The 25,250-nt window shown below is 44.7% G+C and overlaps 1 protein-coding gene across 2 annotated transcripts in view; it reads left to right on the top strand.

The window, feature by feature from the left end:
- MYO1C (myosin IC) overlaps positions 1-25,250 on the top strand; it is a 48,987-nt gene that overhangs the window by 685 nt on the left and 23,052 nt on the right. Inside the window, exon 1 of one of the 2 annotated variants that reach the window (XM_082294762.1) lies at positions 22,436-22,494. The exons of the other annotated variant lie outside the window; for it this stretch is intronic. Coding sequence (XP_082150888.1) covers positions 22,477-22,494 — 18 coding nt within the window. The 5' untranslated portion in view covers positions 22,436-22,476. Of the gene's footprint in view, positions 1-22,435; positions 22,495-25,250 lie in introns of those variants that run through there. 2 annotated transcript variants of the gene reach the window in all.

The following is a 25,250-nucleotide window of genomic DNA, read 5'->3' as shown; positions in this document are numbered from 1 at the left end:
TCACATTGGAAGAATTCTTCCTTCTTTGCCAGAGCTTGCACAGGTGCCTCAAAGCACTTCATGGAGAAAGCTCGGTGTATTAGCCCTCTCTCACAGGTGGAGATTGTCAAACTCTGTAACTTCTCCAGTTTAGTCCACATCTCTACATCCTCACTGAGACTCAGGGGTCTTCATCTCTTGTGCTGCTTTCAATGCCAGTTTTTCCCAGTACTAATATACCTGGAGTTAATTGCTTTAAGTGACAGTGACTCATGGAAGGAATCTGACTCTGCCTGAATGAGCAACTCATTCTAGTAACTTGAATTTTCCAAGTAAGCTGGCTTGAGCTGCATTCTTGTCGTTGGGAGGATTACAGAGGAAAAGTGATTCTGAGATACAATACAGAGATTATTCTGGTATTTAATCTCTCTCTGACAGTTGCTCAGGGCAGAAGGCTCCTCCGGAACTACTTGTAGATGGCAGCTGCTTAGTTTGTAAAAGTGACAAATGAGAAAATTTGCTTGGTTGGTGGGACAAGCCATGAAAACAGAACCACATCTTAGAGTACTTGGGAAGAAAGGCGTTTTTCTTTCATCCCCTTTTGGTGCAATAGACAATTACCAGTTGTCAGCACCTTTTCAAAACTTTTAGAAACTGCCTAAGGCTTATGGAACTGATGAGTTCTTAATTTTCACAGTAGGCCCTGATACGGCAACTGCTGTCATAACATTTCAGGGGTTTCAGTTTTGATAGTGGATATAATCCTGTGTTTTAGGGAGAGGCTGTGTAAATATGAATGTTGTGTTCTGCCTGGCAGGGACCAGTGGAGTGCTACACTAAACACATGCTGTCCTAATTTATCATGATATAAAGGATAGATTTATTTTTAAAGAGCAAAAGAAGGTGTGAATCATAACACAGTAAGGAGTGGGAGATCCCATGTGAGTCAGGATCCACAGTGTGTAATTTCTGTTCTCTTCTGCATAATTAATAGCAAAGAAACTTGTGATTTACAGTACGTCTTCAGGATGTAAGAGAACTTACATAGATCCTGACAAAATGAGTCAAGGCTTGTAGAAAACTTTTTTTTTGTTTATTTTTAATTTTCTTATTTGATCTAAGCCCACTGAAGGAAGTCCAGTAAAAAACTGGGGGCTAAGAATGCTTTATAACATTAGTGTTTCTTTCTATGAATAAACTCAAACTCTATGGATGCATTTATGCAAACCTAAGATAGTCTTAGTCTTGTTCAGATATTTGGGATTTTTCTGTTGTTTGTGGTGTCATGTTGCTTATTACTGCATTGGGAACCACATGCTTTCTAGGAACTGGACAAATTCCTCTCCCCCTGTCCAAAGGAACAGTCTGCTCCAAATGCAGGAAAAACAAACTGCAGCAGCTGCCACAGTCCCAGGGGAGTGTATAAAGTACAGCTCCCACTGCCCCTTCCCTTGGCTCTTACCTGGCAGGTGTGAATGGTTCCAGCATGTAAAACATTGAGGATCACTGGGCTGCAGCACTTTGCCTCCCAGTTCAAAGGACTAATTGAGTGAGCACTGTTCACAGGTAACCAGCAGTGCCTTTTGTAGGATAAATGTGTGTTTGGGAAAAGCTGATGTGTTACAGGTGCTGCAGAAAAGGAGGGGGAGGGAACTCAAAGGAGAGCGGATTTTCTCGGGGCTGCTCTATCCCACAGCCCTTTGTAAGCGATGTGAGTGTAACTCAATCACTTGTCCTTTCACACAGGCTACAGAACTGTTTATAAAGGCTGATTTGTGTGTTTCTAAAGTGTTACCGTGGGGAAAACCATCTGTATTGTACCTTGGGTTACCTCTATCAGTGGCAGTAAAACGTGGTTAACTTGTGAGAACTTATCCAAATCAGAACCGAGCAGGCCAAACAAACGGGTGATTTGTGTGGAGCCACTTCCCAGCCCAGCTCTCTGTGTGAGCACAGGAACATCTGCACAGAGGCAGGAAAGGCTGGGATCAGGTGGGCACTTTGTGCTGGCATAAAGTGATGGCAATTATGGCGTGTGTGTGTGTCTCCTGTCAGGGCTTTTCCTGTGTTAAATGCTGCTTTACTGCTGTGTAACCAGCTCCTGAGTGATGTGGTTGGCTTTGCCTCGGATTGCTATGCTTGGCTTCTACAGAAACCATACATCCAACCTGCTGTCACCTCTAGTGGGTGAGGTTTGCATGCCTTGTCTTCCTCTGAGATTGTAACACAGTTCTTTTTCTGCCCGGAGGGAGCCACTTGCAATGTGCCTCTCTCTGCCTGAATTCAGGGATCTCTCCACTGGAAAATATCCTGCTGTGTATTTTGTGCCCTCCTCTGCATATTTCTCGTTGATGTATTAGTGGGGTGGGTGGCCAGCTCTTCCCAGAAAGCATTAATAAAGATACAAGGAGGCAGCACAAGTAAATGTGAAAGGCTAACAAAGCTTGTTATGGCAGAAGGTTCGGAGTGGACAAATCTCAAGTCATTTGTTGCAACTGAGTCATGTTCTGTGGGGGTGGAAGTGTTCCTTATAGCCCTGCCCTGCCTTATTTAAATATTTAAACATTTAAATACAACAAGGAGCAGCAGGGCCAGTACCTTTTCTGTTGCTATATATCTCCAGTGTGGTCTGTTCTATATTAAATTCTTGTACTGGAAGGCAGTAAAGGTTAGTATTTAGAACTCCTGTGGTATTCATGCATGCATGGATAGCTCTCCCTGGCAGCTTTTTTCTTTAGGAAAGCACTTGGTCAGGTGCCAATGTCCAGCTTCCCTGGGACACTCTCAGCCCCTTAACCAGAGTGGTGACCTTGGTCCAGCCTGGCCACGGCCCTTCCTGTGATTCAGTTCAGCAGCTGATAATAAATGGATGTAGAATCTGACATTTTGGCAGTACCTTTGGAGTGCTGCAGTGTTTACCTTCTGGGCAGCGAGGTCCCAGGGCTGGGAGGTAGAGCAGGCTGCAGTCACTGAAAGCTTTGTCTCCGAATGGGCAGTGTCATTGTTGGTGGTGAAGAATGTCGTGTCAAAATGTGTTGAGATATTTGCCAGGAAATGGAGAGTCCATGAATGACTCGGAAGTCCTCTGTGACACAGCTGTCACAGCACTCAGCCTGCAGGCTGGGCTCTACAAGGTAGAGCTGTGCCTTCAAATTTATTTTGGTAATTTCTTTTGAAGGCACTTTTCTAGTAAAATTTCACCACAGAGTTTGCGACAAAGATGATGAAAGGTTTAGAGGGGAAGTCCTGTAAAGAGCAGCTGAGGTCACTTGGTTTGTTCAGCCTGGAGAAGAGGGGACTGAGGTCAGACCTCATTGGGGGCTGCAGCTTCTGCTCTGTGACCAGAGACAGGATCTGAGGGAGCAGCTGGAGCTGTGCCAGGGGAGGTTTAGGTTGGATATTAGGAAAAGGTTCTTCCCCCAGAGAGTGCTGGGGCACTGCCCAGGCTCCCCAGGGAATGGGCACGGCCCTGAGGCTGCAGAGCTCCAGAAGTGTTTGGACAACCCTCCCAGGGATGCACAGAGGTGGGATTATTGGGGTGTCTGTGCAGGGCCAGGAGTTGGCCTGGACGATCCTTGTGGGTCCCTCCAGCTCAGGATATTCTGTGATTTCACTCTGTATTTCCTTTTAGTGTTCTGGTGTCTGACCAGAGATTTCACCCTTGCAAAAGGTAACACAGAGATGTGCTCCTGATCTGAGACAGTGCACACTGGAAGCTGGAAAACAGCCTTTGGAGTGGGTCTAAGGCTGCAGGGAAACCTTTGTGCCTTAGCAGCTGAGTTTCATTAGGCAGAGTGATCCTGGTGCCTTCTGCCAGCTGACAATCACCAGGTGTATTTGGCCATTTTGCTAATGAAGAGAAGGATTATAGAAGGAGCTGTAATTCAACTAGGGAGCAGTGTTTGTCAGAGGATTTTATTGAGCTTGCAATTGCATTTTTCTTCATTACCATATCCTCAATATTTTATGGTTGTCTTTATGTCTGTTTTCATTGCCACCTGCTGCCTGCTCTGGGTGGGATAATCCTGTCCAGGAAAGAATCATCTTTACTTCAGCACTATAATGACAAACTGAGGGGAAAAAAAAAAAAGGGTAAACTCAGCTTTCACTCTGCACATATTGTTCATGGCTGAAGGGTCCAGTTAAGTCAATGTCCAATTATATAATGAAGAGATAGTGATCTGTTTAGCTTTTTAGAAAATTAAATTCCACTGAAACAATATAACTGGGACTATAGAAGTAGGAGGAAAACTATTTTCCGTTCTGAAGCAGGCCTTTGTATAGAGCTGGGTTTTTTTAAACTCACTAACAGTAACTAATAACTTGTACATTATACAGCCCACACTGAGTCATTGTTTACTCAGGGAAATGACTTTCAACAGCCAGAATTGTTTGCGAAGTTTAATAACTAAAATATGCAGTTCTGTGCTTTACAAGGCTGCACACTATAATCAACATTTTGGAAAAAACAAAACCTGCTGCATATTTGCGATGCCACGCAGCACTGCATTACAAATGGTGCTTCTGCAGCTCAGGTTTTGATCTGCAGTAAAAGCTGGTGTGGTTTGGAGAGAGGGAAGATTATTGCACAAATTAGTGTTGGGCTTTTCTAGAGTTTTATTGAACCTTCCAAATTAGAGACCAGGAAGCCTTGTTCTCTGTCCACACATCTTGTTTTAAATAACAGGTTGTCTTCCACTCTTAGGACTTTTGGAGTCTGTTTGAGATTGCCTCTTGTGCTTCTTGGGAGGGAAAGCCACACCTTTGCACCAGGAAGCCAGGAATTCTCTCTCTGACAGAATTGGAACTGAGACAACAAAACAGATGTTTCTTTTGCCTCATTTGAGTGAGCACTGGAGTTCAGTTGTGAGCTTTTCTGCCTTTTCCTAACTCATTATCTGCTGTTCTGTGTTAGCATGGGGTTTTCTCAGAGATGTTACAGGAAACTTCCCTCCCCACCCACTGCACCTGTAAAGGTTTTAACAACAGCCAGGGTTTGTGTCCTGGGTTGGTTTTGGGGTACTGAACAAACAATGCCAAGTGTAACAACCAGCAGAGCACCTATTACATTTCTCAAGTAAACCAAGTGCTTCATTTTAAATAGTGTGTTCAAAAAGTTTATTTTTGACTTTTCCCAAAATCACAAGCTTTTTTGGAATTGATTTTGTTGGAAAATAGAAAGGAAAACTTTGTCTCGTGTGAAAATGAAGGCGAATACAAAATATGTGACTTGCAAAATCCTCATTTTATTTGTGCATGGATTTGTTTGCTCTTATAAGTGGGGGAGGGGATCAAAAGCAAGTTCTGCAGAGAAGTACAGAGTGTGTTTTTGTGTATGCCCGACCATAGCACTCTGTGGGAACACAGATGATATTTAATTCTGCTGATCTTCTGTCCAGAAAGTTGCTGGATAGGACCTGGGAACAGCAGCTTATGGAGCTATCAGCAAAGCTGAGAGCACTCAATTTTTACCATCCCAGAAATTCTCATGTTTTACTTTTATACTTCCATTAACACAACTGTACATTGTTGTGATAATCCTAGCAGGATTGGAATTACTGGGAGAGCCACCATGTTTCCTTGGGAATAAACCAAAGTTGTTCTGACTTCAAGATGTCAAGGATGGACATGGGTTATTTCTGGTCAGCTGGGGTGTAGAAAAAGTATGGATGGACATATCAAGGTGAAACATGGTTGTTTGGAAAGGGAATTTACAAATTCATTACGTTCAGGGGGTTTGAATATTCTGTGCTGGCTGAAGGGGTGGGAGTGTGAGAGAAAACCAGGGGTTGAAAACCTGTGGGAAGCCAAAAGGAAAAGTGGAGGCTGAAAAAGGGTGGGAGACCAATAAGAAAAGCAGAAACTGAAAAGGAGTAGGAGGCCAACATGGTGTGGGCGGTCAGCAAGGAAAGCAGAGGCCAAAAAGTGGAGGCTGTAAAAGTTTGATGGAGATAAAGATGCGGGGGAGGCAGAAAAGGTTGTGAGGCCAAATTAAGGCCATATCAGAGATTTGATGGATCTCATTTTTCTCTGTTTGGCCTCCACATCCTCCTGAAGAAGTGGACCCACAGACTATTCAGCTGAAGAAAATTAAAGCTGAGCTTTATGGAATAACTTGGGGACAAATGCCCATTGACTTTGCTCTTGTATTGCTTCAGTTGGTGCTTAGTTTCAGCCCTTAAAAATTTGGTTTCCAGCAGAAAGCATCTCTGTAAATTGTTTGAATCTTGATTGTAAAAGTGGTGCAGGTGAGCTATAGTGCTGCCTGTCAGTTCAGTACCTTAAAATACTGTCCTTTAAGGTCACCACAGAGGTGTCTCCTCAAGCCACAGAAGAAACAACATTCTCATGACTGCTTTTGCAGGGATTTGAGACAGCTAGGAGGAATTTAGGATAATTTATGTACATTCAAGAGGTATTTCCAAACCAGGTGTGTTAAAGTCCCTTAGAACTTTTAAGAAAAACAATGTAATGAAGAAGCACAGTGTCTTTTCTCTTTGCCTGATTTAATTAAAGAACACATGGGCTGATGGTTATGAGCCATTTACATATTAGGGTAAAGCTTTCAGATGTTATTTGACTCAAGCATAAACTAATGTGATTTGAGATATTTGTGTCTTGATACAAGGAAGAAGCATAAAGGAAAGAGAGAGAAAAAAAAAAAAGCTGCTCTTCCTGGAGACAAAACCAGGGCATGGCTGGTGCTGGCAGCCTGGCAGGTAGTGAGTGTTGGGAGGGAGTGAGGACTTCCCTGCTGCTCTGGCAGGCTGGTCATGAGGGCTCCATGTGAAGAGGAAATGTTGCAAGAGATGTGGCATTCTCTATGCAAAAAAAAAAAAAACCTTGCACTGTGCAGGAGGCTGTTTGATGTCTCTCTCTTCAAACTGAAACCTGACTGTTTGCCAAGTTGTCTTTGAAGTTTCCGGATCTAGGTGGGGACAGGGGAGTTGCAACTGTAACCTGAATTTGTTCAACGGGCAGCTGCTGGTATCCAAACCCTTGCATTGGGAGGAAAATTCCACGAAGTGGCTCCGTGTAGGATGAGAATGTGAACTATGTCCAGGCTCACAGCCATGGAACTCAAAAGCTGTGCTCCTGCAACTGTTTATTTTTTTCTGGAGGCTTCAGTTTAGTCGGCTGTTTGTCACTGAGTGCAGTTTTGCTGGAATGCTGCTTGCCTGCCATCAGAATAGGGAGCACCTGTGAAAGGATTGTGGTGTCACCTGAGAGGAAGAAAATCAGTGTGCTGCAGGGTGAGTGTACACATTCTGGAAAGAAATCTTTGTACAAGCAAGCTACTGCCTTCCAAGGAAAAATTAGCTTGCGACAGAACTTTTTATTTTGGAAAGGTAAATTCTGGTGTAAAGGTCTAAAAGTAGCTGTCAGCTTGGTAGCTGGCTGCCTGTTCTGAGCAGTGAATTTCTCTGTGCTGAACTCTTGAAAGTGCTTTTCAGGCCACACTTTCACTGGTCTCAAATTATCTTAATTGCAAACCACTTATCTGAACTGATGAGTAGTTAACACAAATGTGACACAGTGCTCATTAGAGTAGAAAATCAATCAGTGTTTAGTGTGGGCTGGATTGACATTTGTGGATTGATAGGGGATGGGAAGGTTCATTTGGGTCGATAAATGGCTCCGTGATGAGTGTGTGAAGTGAGCTGGTGTGCTTGCAGTCAGAATCCAGCAGCATCAGCCCTGGTTCCTAAGTGTCAGTTTTTGTGGAGTAGCAGAGCAGTGCTGGGGCATGGATCCCCACGTGTCAGATTAGGTGATTTATGGTGCTGCTCCCCTGCTCCTGGAGCACTGCAGCTGACAGGCTGCAGCCCCTGGTGGCTTTCCTGGGCTTGTCCCTGGGGCTGCTGGGGGTGATGCTGACTATGCATCACTTCTCCAGGATTTCAGTGCTCAAGGCATGAGTGTGTGCAGAGGGGAGGGGATGAACAAGCAGCCAGAGAGTCTTGGAGCTTCATGCATGTCACTTCCATGACAGGTCCTTTCTTTAGGATGTATTCCCCCAGTATCTAAGATAAGCTTATACTGACATAAGTTGTATTTAAAATCATAGAATTTGGAAGGGACCTTAAAGATCATCTTGTTCCACCTTTTACTAAACCAATTTAAATTGATTTCACTGTAGTTCTCCATTCCCTGCCTTGTACTTGCATCCACTCGATCCTTTGGTTAACACTTTGAAACACAGTTGGGAGAGCAATGATGAAGAAAACATTTTCTATTTGTCTGGTTCCCTGAACTGCCTGGTCACAGAGCTGAATGGATCATAGTCCCAGTCCAGAGGGGGAGAGGGCCAGGACAGGCACAGCTGGGACAGAGGATATGTCGCAGCAACATCAGCTGTCCAGGCCAGCTGACAGCAGCCTGGGACTGCCCTCTGGCACCTCAGAGGACACTTGCTGTGCCCTTTTCACCTAGGACAAGTGTCTGTAAGGTAATGATGTGGGAATGATGGCTTGTGTGGCTGTTCTATTCATACACTGCTGTGTTTTGATCCTTGAAGTCGGTGCCAGTGAGAAGTTTGTTTGCTGGAAGATTCTGCAGTCACACTGGGGCACTTTTGTGCTCTGATGTGTGGGCTGATTGGCACTAAAATCTCCCAGCATGTGGATGTGGAGCTAGGCCAGCTGTTTGGAACATAAATGGTAATTAGTTGTTTTCTAAATGTTGGCTTTATCAAGGTTTACAAACAGAACAGACGATCTCCACTCCACTGCTCCTAATGAGCATTCCCAAGCTCTAACAATTCCAGCTCCTAAGCAGTGCAGGAACACTTGCCCATGGAGTCCTGCACTGCTGGACTTTAATCCCCTTTAATGTGGTATCAGATCAGGTAGAGAGAGGCACTGATAAATCCTGCCAGGGTGCACACACTTGGACACAGAGCCAGGAGAATCTGGTTTCTGTTCTGCCTCTTACCAAAGCATCCTTAGAGTGGCTCGGATCTAAAGCAGGGAGCAGAGGGGTCCAGTTGAGCACTGGTATCTGGAATATTTTGCTCTCTGTCTGCCCCTTCCCAGAGCATTTTTTTTTGCATGGAAGGAGGTTGGGAGAGCCAGTGCACTGAGGGTCAGGATGGGGGACACCTTACCCAGGTGAGGATGCAGGGATTCCCATTTTTGCCCTGCTTTGCACTAGGTGTAAAGATCCAAAGGACCTTTGAGCCCTGTGGGACTCTAACAAGGCATTTGTGGGGTGTAGTAGGACAAGGTTACTGTGGTGTGGTATCTGAGCATGACATGAGTGACACAGGCAGAAAGGCTAAGGGAGAAGGAATGAATTCTGCTGCCTAAACCTTCTGTGTGAGAGGTCAGATCTGTCTCTGTGCCCACTCCGGGAATACGTGCAGGTTCCTGCAAATTGTTGCTGTCACCACCAGCAGTGGCACACAAGGAAACAAAATTTCAGAATGCCATCCTCCAGCAGAGACCTCAAGGGGCTATTTCTAGACGGAATTGAAGCTCCATGTGATGTGGTGGACTGTAGCCTCATTGTGAGGGTAGAAAACAACCACAAAAGTGGTTTGCACTGGAATTCTTTATGCTGTAGTGGGCAGCTGGATTAAAATGTTTTGGAGCTTTGCTCCTTTTTGATGCCATACTAGCGCTGTGGGTGAAGAGGCTTCACAGCCAGCTGTCACCCAGCAGGTGAGCTGGAGTGGGTTAGCACTTGGATAAATGAATTTTGTGCAGAAGCTACCTGCGTGCAGCTTCTCCTGGGACCCATCAGCTGTTGTGGAATTTGTCAGCTCACCAGACAAGTGTGTGCTGCCTCTCACACACACCAGGAATCCCGAGAATGCGAAGGGCTCTCAGATTCCAGCCCTCTATGGCCCTTCCCCTCCTGCTCTAGGGGCTAGTGGAAGCAGGAAGGGAGGTCAGGCTCGAAATCCAAAGTCGGAGGAGAGGAATTTGTGGATGTGTAGCAGATAACGCCCATCACTCACTGGGCTTTGCCACTCCCACTTTCCCCTCCCTTGTGGAAAGTCTGATTAAAGCCAGCCGCTCCGCCCTGGCTGGCTGAGCCATACATCCATGCACAAATGCCAGATTCTCTTCATTCCAGGCTGCTGACTTCAAGAAGGACTTGCTCTGACAAGCTGGAAATGAGGGCTGGCAGCTTCGTCTGCAGCTCAAAGGCTTTATCTCTCTTAGACACTCTCCCTAACATTTCCCACAAACACCGCTCTGCTGGTAGGAGCTGTTGCACACACAGGATCCATCAGGCACTTATGAATAAAGCCTTACCTTGTGTAACTCTCCTCAGAACAGGCAAGGAACACTTCACAAAGCACTTGGCACCGGGCCCACAGCAGAGCTTGCTCGCCTTGTGCTTCAGCCTCATTATCTGGGGAGCAGTAGGAAGAGTCAGCTCAGCCTTTGATTCTCTTGTCCCCCTACCAAGCACTGGTGTTCTTTCCCCCACAAAAATCCTACAGTCCAGCCTTCATCTCCCGCTTGGACTATTTCCATCAGCTGAAAGCTGGCAGCTTTCCATCATCTCCAGCTTCCACAGCATATTCTGATGGTTCTTCACCTTGGCCTCTCCTCCCTCTCTGAACTCCCACCTTCACTCCTGCCCCACTTCTCCATGACAAGTCCTTTGACTTCCAGAATTGTCCTGGCTCCAGCAGCAGCCGCTGTTTCCCTGCTGTTGCCTCCCAGTGTTGTTGCCTCACTGCTCCATGAGGGATGCCAGCTGTGTCCACCTGTTAGGGTTGTTTTGCATGTGCCTTTAAGCCAGCTGCTTTTGCTGCCTTTGCAGCCTTGAACCTGGAATATTCACATGCCCTGGACTATCTCAATTGATGATTGATTGAGATCAATCAATTGATGATGAACTCAGCCTTCACTAAATGCTTTCCCAGGGTGGAACCTATTTGAGAGATGCAGTAATGGTTCTAGAGACCCTGTGCCAGCAATTGCAAGATGGCCAAGCTCTTCTTTGATTGCTGTTTGTGGTTCCAAAATCAGTATTAGAGCAAGTGTACTTTTACATTCATATATTTAACATGTGAAATTGAGATAACCTTAAGCTTGATGCAGTAAGGTGTGCACCCTCATATAAAAATTTATCATAAACCAAATTTGAGTCATCATCCTGGTTGTCACATTATTTCTGCTTAAAAGGGCATCTTTGATGTCATCATCATATTGCTTCAGAAGCAGCTTGTCTGTGTTATTTTAGGTTTTGGATGTCTATAGCTTCTAAAAACCATAAGGCCAGTGTCAAGCATCTGCCCAGCACTTCACAGATTGCACAAGTAGCTGGTAGCAGACAAAACTCTTTTTTTTGGTCTGATTTTTGAGGGAGGGCTGTTACCACAGGGCTTTACAACTGATCCTGTTGAGCAGAAAAGTGATTCCACTTTCTGGACATTGTGTGAAATAAGACTTGTGAAACAAAAGCTCTAATTTCCCTTTATGATGCTTGATCCAGAGCACACAGCTCTGGAGCAGCAGGATATGAGAATTAGAATAGTTGTTGCAGTGAGGATTTTGAACAAGAAGCAGGCATGAAGTACCCAAAGCATTTAACCTCTGTGTTTTATTAATCCTGGAGCAAGTGTAATTTAAAGTGGCACCTCTATAATTGATGAAGTATCTTTTACCATTTGTTTAATTACCAGTTTCAGTGTCTAGAAAGCAGCAGATCAATAATTTACAGTGATGAACTTCCCTGTGTCTCTGTTTTTCTACTTCAGCCATGCAAACAACAGCTCTTGAAACAAACCCTCAAATACTGAAGCTTTCCTTTAGGTGATATAAAAGAGCTTAACCTTTTTTTGTGCCACAGGTGCACTCCAACACCACTGAAGCTGAGGGCAGAGCACTGACCTTGGCCAGGCAGGATTAATTTAGGGCTTGCCCTGCATGTTGTATCAGCTCTCAGCTTTTTGCAGCCTCCTCTCATTGTTGGAGACTGATGAAGGCTGGGCTCCTGTTGTTGCTGTAACAGCAGATGCTGCTGCCCTGGCATTATGAGAGTTGTTAAAACAGAAAATTTAGGCTAATGAACCAAAGCTGCTGCCTGTGGTTTGTAAGTATTTCTTACACGATGGGATTTGATAACAAATGTTGACTTTCCTATGTGAAATACCTATTCTTGAGACTCTTGGATTCTTCTGTCAGGTTAGAGCTAAGATCCCCTCATGGTCCTGCAGCATCTCTCCAAGGGGACCTACAGGACCTATACCTGTCAAATCAGAGGGAAAAAGGTGTTTCCTTCCAAGTGGGATGGGCCTTCAGACAGGTCCTGTTGTGGTCCTGGCTGCCATGGACAGTGGGCTTTCCTTAAAGGGCGTCAGAGCAGAAGATGTAAAGACACCCAACTTCCATGAGATCTCCAAATCCATGCATTTCCAGCAGGATGGTGCTTCCCCTTTCCTGTCTCCTGCACTTAGGAGTGCCAATTCTCATCTTCTGATGGATGCTGTGGGACAGTTGGCATTTCTGTTAATGTCACAGCTGTCAATTCCTTCAGGATCTCTCCCTTGAGTTGGAGCTCACAGCCCAGAAGAAGCTTGTGTTTATAAAGTAGGTGTAAAGGGTCATGAGGAAGATTCCTGGGCCTGTTGTGTCAGCCTCAGCAGGGTTTGTGCAATTTTGCAACCACCCAGTGCAGGACTAGGAGTAAATCAGACAGAGAAAGAAAAAGGGTTTGGACCTAACCACAGCTGGGGAATGAATGTTTCCATTCTCTGCACAGACCCATGTTTATCCAGATGTGGAACACGCATTCCTGAGAACCACAAAGGGATGGACTCCTTGGTTGTTCTTTATTGTCTTTGTTTCTGATTAAACTGATGTCTCTGATAATGCAGAAAATATTGAAAATGCAGAGAGCAGGACAGTGTAGTTCTGAGTGAGCAGGGAGTTGAAACTGTCTTGGAGATATTCCTTACAATCCAAAGGGGGCTAAGTTGCAAGCCAATGATTTATTTATTTTTTAACATCAATGTCATTTTTGCTGCTTCTTTTACATTAAAAAAATCTTAATTTAAGGTGGTTTTGATCCAACAGTAATGTCAGTTTTAAACTCTTGGAAAACAATATCCTGGATTGTGTGAGTACAAGCTGATGCATGTGGACATAGGATATCCTTCTGAAATTATGGCTGTGTTTTCCAGGCAGCCTGGAACACTTTTGCCATCATGATGGCAACTCATAGTTCCCTGTGGATGTTAAGTGATGATAAATCTATTTTGGGATAAAAAAGATTCACCAAAGCATTAAAGCCTTTTTACCACAGGCTCTTTGGGGCGCTGGCAGAGCAGTCAGGAGGAGATGACCTCAGCCAGTACCCTTCATCTGGTGGCTTTTCCCCTCCTTTTCAGCAGGAGCAGAGCAGGCAGGGGAAAGGGAAGCAGCTCAGACATCAGCTGCAATATCATCTGCCCACGTGCTCAGCTCAGCTGCCAGCCCTGAGCCTGACACGCTGCCAGGGCCAGTCTCACTGCCTGGCTCCTCTCCTTCCGTCTGCCTTTGGAAGCTGCTCAGGCCCTTCCTTTGAGCACAATCTGGAATTTCTACAGCTCATCCAATATTCTTATTTTGGGTTCATGATCTAGTTGTTGAAACTCTTGCCTTAAACTTTTCATAGGGTGCTTGTGCCCATCACAATCAATGTAAAGTGCTCTTTGTTCCCTTACAAAGGAGGGTTTGAAAGAAGTTCAGTATCATGTGTGTCACTAATAGTTTTGTTAGAACTTATTTATAACTTTTCACTGCCCCAAAATAACTGCCTGCCTTAGGCCAACAAAGTCAGTTTGGAACAGAGGAGAGAAAAAAAAAAAAAAAGAAAAAAAAGTGGTGGTGGAAGTACAAATTGTGCCTGTAAACTCTTCACTTACAAATCATCAAATGAGAAACTGCTTCACTTGTCTGAATGTCCAGAGCATTGAATGTGCTCACAAAACTTAACTCCACTTGGGACTTGGAGTTTACTGCAGAATTGCTACATTTGCTTTAAAGGAGGGTCACACCCAGAAGAAAAATAAGAACTTGTTGCTCCCAGGTATCACCCGTCACTTGCAGGTTGCTGACTTGGCTTTTTTCCCTTAAGGAACCTATGGGTATTACATGGAACAAACCTGTGGATATTACATGGAACAAACCTATGGCAGATGCAATTGTACCAATACAAAACGTTGCTCATAGCAACATATCCCTATATTTTGAGTACAAATTACACTGATATCCCAGATATTACACTGATATAAACATCTTTATCCTACTATAAACTGCCCATCCTAAGGGATTTTGCTGTTACAGTAACACTAGAGAGGAGTAGGGTTAGTTATGTGTTGGGGCATCACTCGTGTACAAACTAGTTTATAAAAAAATTCAAATTTAAGGAAGTATGTTCCATGTGTGAGCTTCTCTCCTGTGCTTTTCAGGCAAGTTTTAGATATTTGACCTTTATTCTTCTGACTTTGGAAGCTTGAATATACTCATAAAATCTAGATATTACCTATGCTCCAGTCTCCACGTAACAGAAAAGTTCATGGCTTTGAAAACAAATTAGGAATTCCACGATGGCTTTATGAAAAGCTTTATGAAAAGCTCCGTGCTGCCTTAAAAGAAACAATTTCATTTGGCTGTTTTGGAGGGAGGTATTTCCTTTTTAAATTGTTTTTCACAGTACCAATGATCTGGTTTTGGGTGTGGTTTATTTTAATGCAAAGCTACATCGATGAAAGATGTCAATTAAAAGAGAAAAGGACAGGAGAGGTCAGTCAAGTTTAATTGTTTCCTATAAAGCAGTCTGATATAGGATTTGGTAACTGGATTTCTGTAAAATTATGTGTGTTGGCACAGTTAAGAACGATGTCTTTCAGGTTTCAGCCTTCCTTAGGTTTCAGATTTAACCAATTAAAGAAAGTAAAGCAACTTAAACATTCTGGTTTAGTGCTGGCAGTTCTAAATGGACAATTCCTGTATTTAGAGAAGAATTTTGCAATCACTGGGGGCACAGGCAAGGCTTGGGATCCTGTCAATACAGCAATAATAGGGGTGGTTGAACTCTGCTTTCAGACTCTCAGTCTTATACCTGTGATTCTTCTCAACTTTTTACAGCCAAGACAAATATCTTATTTCTCCTGTACCTGACTTTGAAACTGAGCAAACAACTTAGTGACTGCATCCTTGGAGCTGGTATGAAAAATAAACAGGGAATACAACAGTGTTAGGGTCCAGGCTTACAGCTGAGACTTTGTACTGGCTTAAATCCCCAGGGAACTCACTCCCAAAAATGTTTTTTCCAAATTTAACTTCCAGATACCACTGACCACAAGCCATACCAGCAGAGGCCATCTTGCTGAATTGCTTTATAATTGTTACGGAGCAAGTATTACACGAGAAAAGAGGCACAAGAGCATTTAAAATAAGAGCTGTCTTGTAGCTGTTTTTCTCTGAGTCATAACCACTTGTGTTTCCCAGCTCTGAAAAACCTGCCTGTTGCCTGCACTCATTTTCCCCCTTGCTGTGCACTCAAGGATATGAAGTATTTGACAGGACAAAAATTAAAGGTCAGTCTAAAAATCCTCAGTAATCAAGATGTCCCTAAAGATAAAGTCCAACATGAGACATCCTCTTGGCACAGAAGTGCTGCATGTCCTGGAAAGCTTTGAGTGCACACCCTTTTCTGGCCAGGTGTTGTGGGGACAAGGACCAGGTACAAGCAGCTGCTGAGATCCTGGTGACACTGGAGGAATCCTGTGGAACAGTGCAGGGATTTGGGAATAATTGGGAATCTCAGCTGTGTTTTCATGGGCTTGTGAAGCTCCTGATGCTGTGATGTAGAGAGAGCTCTACTGTCAAACTTTACCATCAATGACTCTTTCACAAGGGTGGCCTGGGTTGGTTGTTTGTTTTTTTTTTTTTAAGGCTCTCACCCTAAACTTGCTGTGGCAAACTGACCCTTGCAACTCAAGGAGGTCTCACCAGCTGACAGGAAAATGTTGGCTGGGATTTGGCCTCATGTTCCCCTGGAAGCTGTGTCATTCTGCAGGGGCTGGGGGAAGACACATAGGATGTGGCAGGGCTACAGATACAGAATTATTTGTACATTTTGTCACAAACATCTCTTGCTGTCAGGGAGAAAAAAAAAAAACCAAACCAACCCAAAACTCTGGGTGATAAATCTGTTTAGCAATTTATATTGTGCTCATTTCCGTGGCTGTGTCAGACTGTGTTTGCTCAGCAAGCTGCCCTGCAGTGGGAGCTGGGAGCTACTGGCCTTATCCAAAGACAAAGCAGAGATGGAAAGATACCCCTCACTGGGAATCACGGGGAAACGTTCCAGTTTTATCACTTTACCCAAACAAGGCCTTTGTGAGCATTGTTGTAGGAACTCCCTTTCATTTGTATAAGAAGGAGGAAAATCTGTCCTTTAACTGAGCTTGCAGTTTTGGTGTCTGCTGAAGGGATGGGGAAAAGTGTGTGTTGGAGCTACAGCTCCACACCAGTGCCTCTGACAGCTCTGCTGGGACGTGCACAGCTGCCTGTAGCTGCCAAAACTCTTGGCCTAGGAGACATTAATTCCTGCAATTTTGTGGGAACCCTGCAAAAATGAACTTAAATGGTTCCCAATGTCTTTACTGTTTAAACCAAGATGAGAAAGAGAACTGTCCAGTTCATAAAACACAGCAGCAAACTTGTGCTCCGTGGATCTGAAGGGCAGGAAGGGGAGCTCTCAGCCTGCCCTCTGCATCAGCACTGCCTGTGTCGTGCTTTAGGATGTGGTTGTGTCTTTTCCTGCCCTTTCCCAATCAGAGACGTGCTCAGCTTTGCTTTGCAGGTGTTATTTTACAGATTTAAAAATCTATTCTGTCTTTTTCCTGCCATGGTGAAAAGCAAGGGCATGATAGAAGGACAGAGCAGCTCTGATTTGTCCATTTAGTTGCTATTTTGGGCTGTAGGAGAGGACCCTGCTCAGCAGAGGAGTCACAGGTGAAATTCTGTCCCTGTGTATGGAGGGGAGCCCGGGATGTGCTCGTTTCCCCTGATGTGCGAGCAGCCTGGTGTGTCCCTCCTCAGTATTCCTGTACATCCTTCTCCTCCAGACTGCAAACAGTTTAGTGCTGATCTGGCCTTATATAGTAATTTCCTATTATTAGAAACATTTCCTTGGGATCTTGCTCAGGGAGTAGCAGAGGGAAATCCTGTTTCCTTCATCTAACTTGCAGGCAAAGCACCAGTGCTCACTCTTTCCTTATCTCATGTGGATGGAACAAGAAGTTTTTGTTGTGATATGCTTTCCAGCCTTAAGCCCTTTCTAACACTGAGCCTCTTTTCAGAAATGCAGGAAAAGAAATGGGAAGGAATAGGAATTGTCAGTCAGCAGTGTGAGCTGTAAGGTTTTGTCTGCAGCCTGTGCATTCCCTGTTCTTTTTCATCGTGTTTTCCTCACTCAGATTCAGTCCTTCCTTTGAAAAACCAACTCTCTCTTTCATGCTGGGTTGTGTGAAAAGTAGTGTGCTAGGATGTTTCACCTGAGAGTGCCAGGGATGGGCAGGCAGCCAATGGCTGTGCTAAAAAAGAGGAACAACTTTAAATTAAGGAAGGAGAAGTTTTTGTTCTGCGTGCGACAAGAACGTGTTTTTAAAGGCGAGACTGGTGACTGAAAGCACGGAGATATGCACAGGCTTTGAACACTTAATTTTTCCTGTGAAAACATTTTTTCCCCTTAAAAGGAAGATGTAGGTCCTGCCACTGGGAGTGACTGTTTGGAAAGTCAGTCGGGAGGAATGCACATCAGCTGAACTAAGTCAGGCTGTTTGTATTACCAGCTCCCTCCAAACCCTGTCTCTGCCACAGGGAGCTTCTTAAAATGATTGTGTCAGAGCAGAGCCAGAGCAATCACAGGGAATTAACTGTTGGGTTTAAACTTTGTTGTTGGAGTCAGTGCAACAATTGCTGTTGGGATCGGAGTGTGTTTGTAAAATCAGGGAAACCCTGACAGGGCCGCAGCGCCCGTGAGCGGGAGCAGCCACGGGGATGAGACAAACTGGCATCACATTAAGGGCATCTGGTAATTATAAAGTGGGACTTTGTTCTGACGGCCACTGTCAAAGCCAGCCAGCCATTTCTGTTTCACTGGCTCAGCAGAAAGCAACAACAAGGAAAATTTATCGTAATTTGTTAGATTAACCCAGTTTCTGTTTTCGCTCACGTCACAGACCCAGAATTATTGTGTGTGTGCGGGAGCCATAACTAAATACAAGCCCGTCATATGTGCTTTTTAATCCATCACCAGGGGCATCAAAACAGGGAACAGCACTGGCAGAGAAAGTGTAGGAATCCAAGGAGACGTGTGCATCTCCATTTTTTGTAATATTCCTTTTTTTTCCCCATTTATTTGTGAAAGAGTGAGCTTGGGAAGAGAAGGAGTTCGGTGTTCTCACTGACGAAGCTTTCTTGGAACAGACAAAACCAGTATTGACAGTTTTAGGAATTACAAAGCATAAATTAGAATCCAAAATAATAATCTAAATATTCTTTGTCTTCTGGTTTTTGAACCCTTTTGGCCACACCTCACTATTTTTACGGTTTTGTCTGTAACCGTGCAAACACCTTCACACAGAATCGAGGAATTCAGTCAACTTGTGATGTCATGAAGTTTGCAGTAAAATGAAGGAACTTTCATCATCTTGAGGCACCTTTTGAGTGAGTATAATGAGCTTTTGGTTTAACCTTTCTAGGTGTGAAGTTTCATGACTGTGCAGGAATGTTGTGTCTCCAGGGGCCGATATCCTGTGTTCAAACCTCTGTTCCTGACTACTTGTTTGGAGCACTCTTGCAAGGGGAAGAGGAGATTAATTAATCCAAAAACTCGGTAGAAAAGAGACAATTCTTAGCAGAACGAATGATGAGGGGAGGAGGTTCTGCCTTGTTATCAAACCTGTTACAATATTTAGCTTTGGCTCTTTGGCAGAGCGTTGATTTATTGTTACCCTGCAGTTGAATGTTCATCCTCTTCTGGACACAGGGTGTTTTTCCTAAGCAGTGGGACAAATGTCCCTCAGAATCCTCAGTTTCTGCTATAGGGTGTTTTAGGAATGTGAGGCATTTTAATCAGTTTCAGATCAGGATAATCTGTACAGCAGGACACGTGACAGGTTAAAGACATTTCTATTTTTTGATTAAGATGTTCCTCTGACCTGCAAGAGGAAGGGCTCTCAAATTCCTGGCCTGTTTAGGGTGGTTTCTTTCCCATGGTATTTTTGCCAAGTGCTTTCTAATTATGGAATGTGTCTTATTCTGTAGTTCTTTTGCAAGGCAGAAATAAGGAGTATTATAAAAATCCAGAAGGAAGACACGCACTGATAGATGTACTTGACACCTTTTGGAATAACACAGATGTGACCCACGTTGATTTTTGAATAGCATGAACCCAAGGCAGCATCTTGTACCTCCAGATTTATATTTTGCAGTAGAATCTGCACAGCAGAGGGGAGCACTGATGGTGTTTTCATGGGGCCAAACTCTTTATTTTTTCAGCAGAGCCACTGCTTGCGGGTGTAGCTTAGCAAGTCACGCTCAGCTCTGCCAGCCTGTCGGAGCAGGGCTGACAGGAAAGGTTTCCAGTCCCCTTGCTTTGAATGTGAAATTTTATGCAGGGAATCAGCTGCTTATCTGCAACGAGCAGAGCAATCCCAGTGCTCTAATCCAGGGTTTATATGAGTCACTTCTAACTGGTGAGGCCTGGAAAACTTGATTCATCCCTCGGCCTGTAGTTGCCTGTTGTAGTGAGCCAGATCTTGCCAGCCATCCTCAGCAGAAATCACAGACAAGGGCTGGGCTCTGCTGCTGGAAAGGAAGAGTCTGGTTTTATCACCTTAATAATAATCCAGGATCAAGATCTTACAAAGTAAAATTATCTCTGCTTTCCAACTTTTTTTTTTTCCCCCTCCTAATTTAGGCTAACCCACATGTAGGAGTGTTTTCCTTGCCAGCAAAAGTTGGGCAGTAGTTTGGCTGCAGAAAAAAAGCAGTTTGAGTAAAGGTCTTTCCAGTGAATAAATAAATAAAAGGGTTCTCCTGCATGGAAAAAAACCCAAGGGAAATGTGTAAAAAATTTACTTCTAAGTGTTGGGCTGTTGTATACTCTTTTCTTATGTGGCATTTTCAGTGATGAGATGTGATCTGAGAAGTGTTAGGAGGTGTAAACTAGGGGAAAGGTGAGATTGCTTATGTGAAGATAACTCTGCTAGTACTTAAAATTGTCATAGGAGTTTTACTGAATCTGTTTGGTTACAATTAGACTGATTTGAGGAGTGCTGGTGGAGCACTGACATTCTCCTCCTGAAGAATTAGAGCTGCCAGGCCACAGCTTTAATTATGCTTGGAAAACTGGCTCAGGGCTCACTGTTGTGTTTCAGTAATGGCTAATGTGGCTCAGTTTGGGAAATGGAGTTTACATTACCTTTGATCTTACCTGTGCACAGGAGAGGGGCTTGGAGTAGTGTCCATTTCCTTCAGTGCCAGCCCAAAGCTAAACCCTCCTCTGAGCCACATCCTAAAGCCGCTGCCGTTAAAAATTCACCCAACTGAGATAAGAAATGAATGAAAGTCCTGCCAAGCAGAGTTGTGCAAGAACCACAAATAATGTTCAAAATGGAGGCTGAGAGGGCAGAGGAGCTGTGGCACTGCAGTGCTCTCAGCAGTCAAGCTCCATCCCAAATCCTTGGCACATTCTGCCCGTGCCGAGTGACATCCAGCGCGGCCGGGATCTCTGGGATCGCTGCCTTGGGCCAGAGCTAATTAGAGGGGAGTGCTGCACCCAACCACTGACAACATCTGCTACGTGTGTTTGCTTTTAAATAGCCTCCTCTGTGAGTAGGTTGAAGCTTTTCAGCTTTTTGCTCTAAATCTTTCTGCTTCAGAGCTTGACTTTACCCTTCCTGTAACAGAATTTGTGGTGGATGCGTTTTGATAAGGAGGAAAAAAACAAAACAAAAAACCCTTTAAGCAGAGCTGAGTGCAGAAGGTGCCAGTCATGAAACATCAGCAGCTGAGCTTGGGAATCATTCCATGGCTCTGCATGTTCAATGGTTACAGAACCTTCCTGACAGCCCATACTGGGAATTATCTGAGATACCTGAGGGATGGCATCCTCTGTAACAGATTTACATCTTTATTTGCACTCCTTTGAGGATGGATGCACAGCTTAGTCCATTGAGGAACAAAATAATTAATAAAATCATAGAATAATTTTAGATTGGAAAGTACTTGTGGAGATCTCCGGTCCAACCTCACTTCCAGGCAGGACCAATTAAGATCACGTCGCTCAGGAATTGTCTGGTTGAGTTTTAAATATCTCCAAGGATGGAGTTTCACAATTTCTTGGGCCCTCTGTTCCAGTATTTGACAGCACTCACTGGGAAAAAAATTTCCCAATAACCCACTGGAATTTCCCTTCTTCCAGCTTGTGTCCATTGTCTCTTGTTCTTTCACTTCCCCCCTAATGCTAGTGAAGGCTGTACAGTATTTTTGTCAGAATGCTCTTATCTCGGGGAGGTGGGTGGGAGATGAGGGGAGGTTTTCACACTCTTGGTCATAAATAATTTTATGTGAACGGAAATAATTTTACCAGAACACTGATGAGCTCAGAGACAGCAAAGTGTGCAACTTCTGTTTGTGAGGGCTGGGGACTGAGGGCAGCAGTGCCTTCACTGTGTCCTGTAGAAGGCTCTTACTTGGTAGTGCAGGTGATTTTGTAATGAGGACCTCAGAACTTCCAGGTGTTTTGGTGCTGGATGTCTCCAAAGGAATCTGGAATAAAATACTGCTGAGCCAGGTTGGACAGGGCAGCCTGGTCTGATGGAATGGGAAATAGGTGAACTTTAAGGTCCCTTCTAATCCAGACCATTCTGTGATTCTAAATCCTGGTGAAAGCAAACTGCATCCAACCCTGGACGCTTTGTGGCCCTTTGATTTTCCGAGGAGGTGATTCCAAGTGTAATGTCAGTCCCAGGATTGGGGCTGGGTGTTTGCTGTGTTTGGGGTGAGCTGGGAGAGGCTTTGGGGAGCCCTGTCCATGTTGCTGCTCCAGGACAATAACTTGCTGTTCCAAAGCTCATCTCTTCCTGTCTGCTGGCTGTGGTTTGTGTGCTGGGCTCGGCCCCAGGTTTTCCAGCGCCTGGGATTACTTTTCTTTCCGTTTTTCCCTGTCATTGGGCAGCGGGAACTCCGCAGGCAGCGCAGCTGACTTCCCCGGGACTGCCTCTCCTGGGCTGCGCACGGCGGACTCTCCTCGCTGGGAGGGGAGTTCTCCTTCTCCTTGGAAAACGCCCTCTCCAGATGCTCCAGTAGGAGCTGGTGGGAGGGAGGGAGTTCTGACTGCGCTGAAAATGCCATGAAAAAAAAATAAAAAAATAAGGCAACTGACAGAAGAGAGAACTTGCCCTCAGATTGCCGCTTTTTGCAGCGGCGTAAACGAAGGCTCTGCAAGGGCTGCGGGAGCTGGCGGGAGGCAGAGATGAAGTTCAGAGGCGGGGTAAGGTTTATTGAACTCCTTTGGTGGCTTTGCAGCTTTCAGATGTGTGTCTGGTCTCAGAAGAAGAGAGGAGAAACATTTTCCGGGTTTCAGCAGGAAAGTGAAATGCTTTGAGAAAGATCCCTTCGTTGGGAAGCTATGTGAGAAGGGGTGAAATTGGATAAAAAGCCAGGGAATACCTGTTTGGAGGAGGAAGCCAAGGTGGGAGTTGAGAAAGTGGGAAGAGAGGGGGGAAAGCTGTGCTCTGCTTTAGGAGGGAAGAAAGGGTGGAGCTTTCACTTGGGCACAAGGATGTGGAGGGACCCTCCTGGAGCTGGGCTTTGCTGCTGTCCTTCCCAGGGCTTGTGTCTCCATTCCTGCCAGCCTAGGGAATGGCAGGAAGTACCCTCTTAGGGATTCATTGCCCCTCAGTTCCTCCAGGCTCTATTTTAGTGTAGGAAAACGTTGTCCATGTTTTAGCAGCAGCCAGAACGCCTGGCCCTGTGACCTGCACGGCAGGACAACCCCGAAACTTGGGAGAAGGAGTTTGTGGCAAAAAATTGAGAGGAGTGGGATTGTTACCTGGAAAAACAGATGAGTAGGAGAGGAGGATAAAAAAAACTAACAACAGAGAACACAGAGCTCCTTCTTCTGTGTTGTAGCACAGGAGCAGGGACACTGAGTTAAGCTAAAAGTTGCCAAAGAGATGCAAAGATTATTTTCATACAATGAATAATTGGGCCATGGAATTCACTGACTCTGGAAGATGCTGAGATCAAGAATGAGGGAGTGTTATAAAAAAGTGTGTGGGATTTTGACTGGATAAGAATGCTCAAGGCTTTAATTGGTAAAGTGACCAAATTTAGGAAGAGAAGGACTGAAAACGTCATGTTTGTAGATTTGAGCAATTCTCTGTGGAAGAAGAGTTAGCATGGGGCTGTGTGTCCCATACCTGCTCAGTCCAGACATCCTTGCATATTTTCACAAATATTCTGGTGTTGACCACTGAGAGAGTGATGAAGGGAAGGGCAGAGCCTTTGGATGACCTGCTGAGTCCATCCCTGTGGAAGTGGAGGTGACAGGGTTCGAGAGGATGTTTCTGCTGGCATGTGGGGTGCTAGGGCCAGCACCTTTGCACAGCTGTGGGCCTGGAGAAAGGTTGTCAGAGGTGGTAATGAGAGTGTGACAGGCAGAGGTGGTGTCTGGGGTGGTGTTCTCTGAGGGAACTGTGGGTGTGGAAGTGCCCTTCGCATGCCCCGGGAATGCTCTGGAGTTCTGTTTGGAAAGTTTGACTCTCAGAGAGACATCGTGGCCTGAGAGGGTTGTGTGGGGGGTGTGGAATGCAGTGGGGAAGGGCTGGGAGTGGGGTTGGCAATGGGACACCAGCAGGGCTGGGCATTCCCAGGGCAGTGCAGCAGGGAATGGGGCATGGGGGGCACATGCAGGCCCTGGCTCTTAATGTTTGAGTTTCTGCCACCCTTCAGCTGCTCAGTCTGATCTGGAAATCAGCATCAAAACTCACTTGAAGGGGCAGCAAGCTGAGGTTTTGCCTTTTTTTAATGCCTTTTTCCAATCTGTTTGTCCTCTGAAACTGCTGTGGGAGGCCCAGGCCTGTGGGCACAGGTCTCCTGAGCAAACTGCCACCAGCAACATCTTTTAACCAGCAGCAGCTTGTGCCATCTGTTCAGGAGCAAAAATGTCAGCTCCCTAAATATAGAAATTCTGTGTATTTACTTTTCCAGCCCTGGTGATCTTTCTGGTTTGCCTAGTTCATTTTTCTTACTGCCCTTTTATATTTAGCCTGGTGATTGAAATATCATTACTCCTCTTAAGGGTAAACATTTTTCCTGTCCTTCAAATCAGTGCTAATTGCTTATTTCCTTACTCATCCCCCCACAAAGTAAAATTTAGAAGGTATAATTATATTATAAACATTGAACAAATAATATTATCTGCTTATTACCTGTATGTCAATTTGTCCCTACTCAAAATATGGAAAACTTCAAAATAATTACTTTACAAGAATTAGTCAAGGATGTAGCATTTCTATCTCTTTAATGGGATTTTTTTGAATAGTGTATTCTGGAGTCCCATCCTTCCATATGGTTTAGGATGGGAAGTATCAGAGGGAGAACCAAGTTCTGAGTTCCCTGACTCCAGACATTCCATTGTTGGTGATGTATTGGTCTAAAAGAAGCAAGAATAAAAAGTAATTCTAAGAAATGGTCCTTGAGAGGCAGCTGCAAGTTCAAGTTTTTCCTTCCAACTCTGCTGGTCTGGGTCACCAGAGTTGTTACCTGGTTTTGATCCCCATCCACCTGACAGCTCTGATTTTCCCAAGTTGTCTTTTGGGAAATCACTTCATTGGTCTTACATAATTCAAAGCAAAAGAAAACATTTCCTTTTGTTATTTATTTTTTTTTAACTAAACAAGCCAAATATGTGTGTTATCAATTATTAGCTCAGCTCAGGTGGCTTCAGACAAATCCACATGGTTGGATGCAGGGGATTTTTATGGAAAACACGGAGCTGCCTCTCGGGGAACCTTCTTTCCAACCCAGCTGTTGACCAACAGAGTTGTGTCCAAAATGTGCAGCTGATTTTCAGTGTGGCAGGAGGGAGGAGGATCCTGAGTGGCTGCACTTCAGTCTGTCAGGGATTTGCTGGCAGAATCCCTGATTCTGGTCCACCTCTGTCATCATTATTTTTTTCTCCATGTAAAAGGCAAGAGGAGCTTTCCCATTCTGCACCTTGGGAATTGAGGCTCTGGATACAAG

This window comes from Coloeus monedula (genome assembly GCF_965178545.1).
Source record: "Coloeus monedula genome assembly, chromosome: 20".
NCBI classification, from domain to species: Eukaryota; Metazoa; Chordata; class Aves; order Passeriformes; family Corvidae; genus Coloeus; species Coloeus monedula.
The sequence above is the reverse complement of the archived record's forward strand: the minus strand, read 5'-3'. Positions and strand labels throughout refer to the sequence as shown.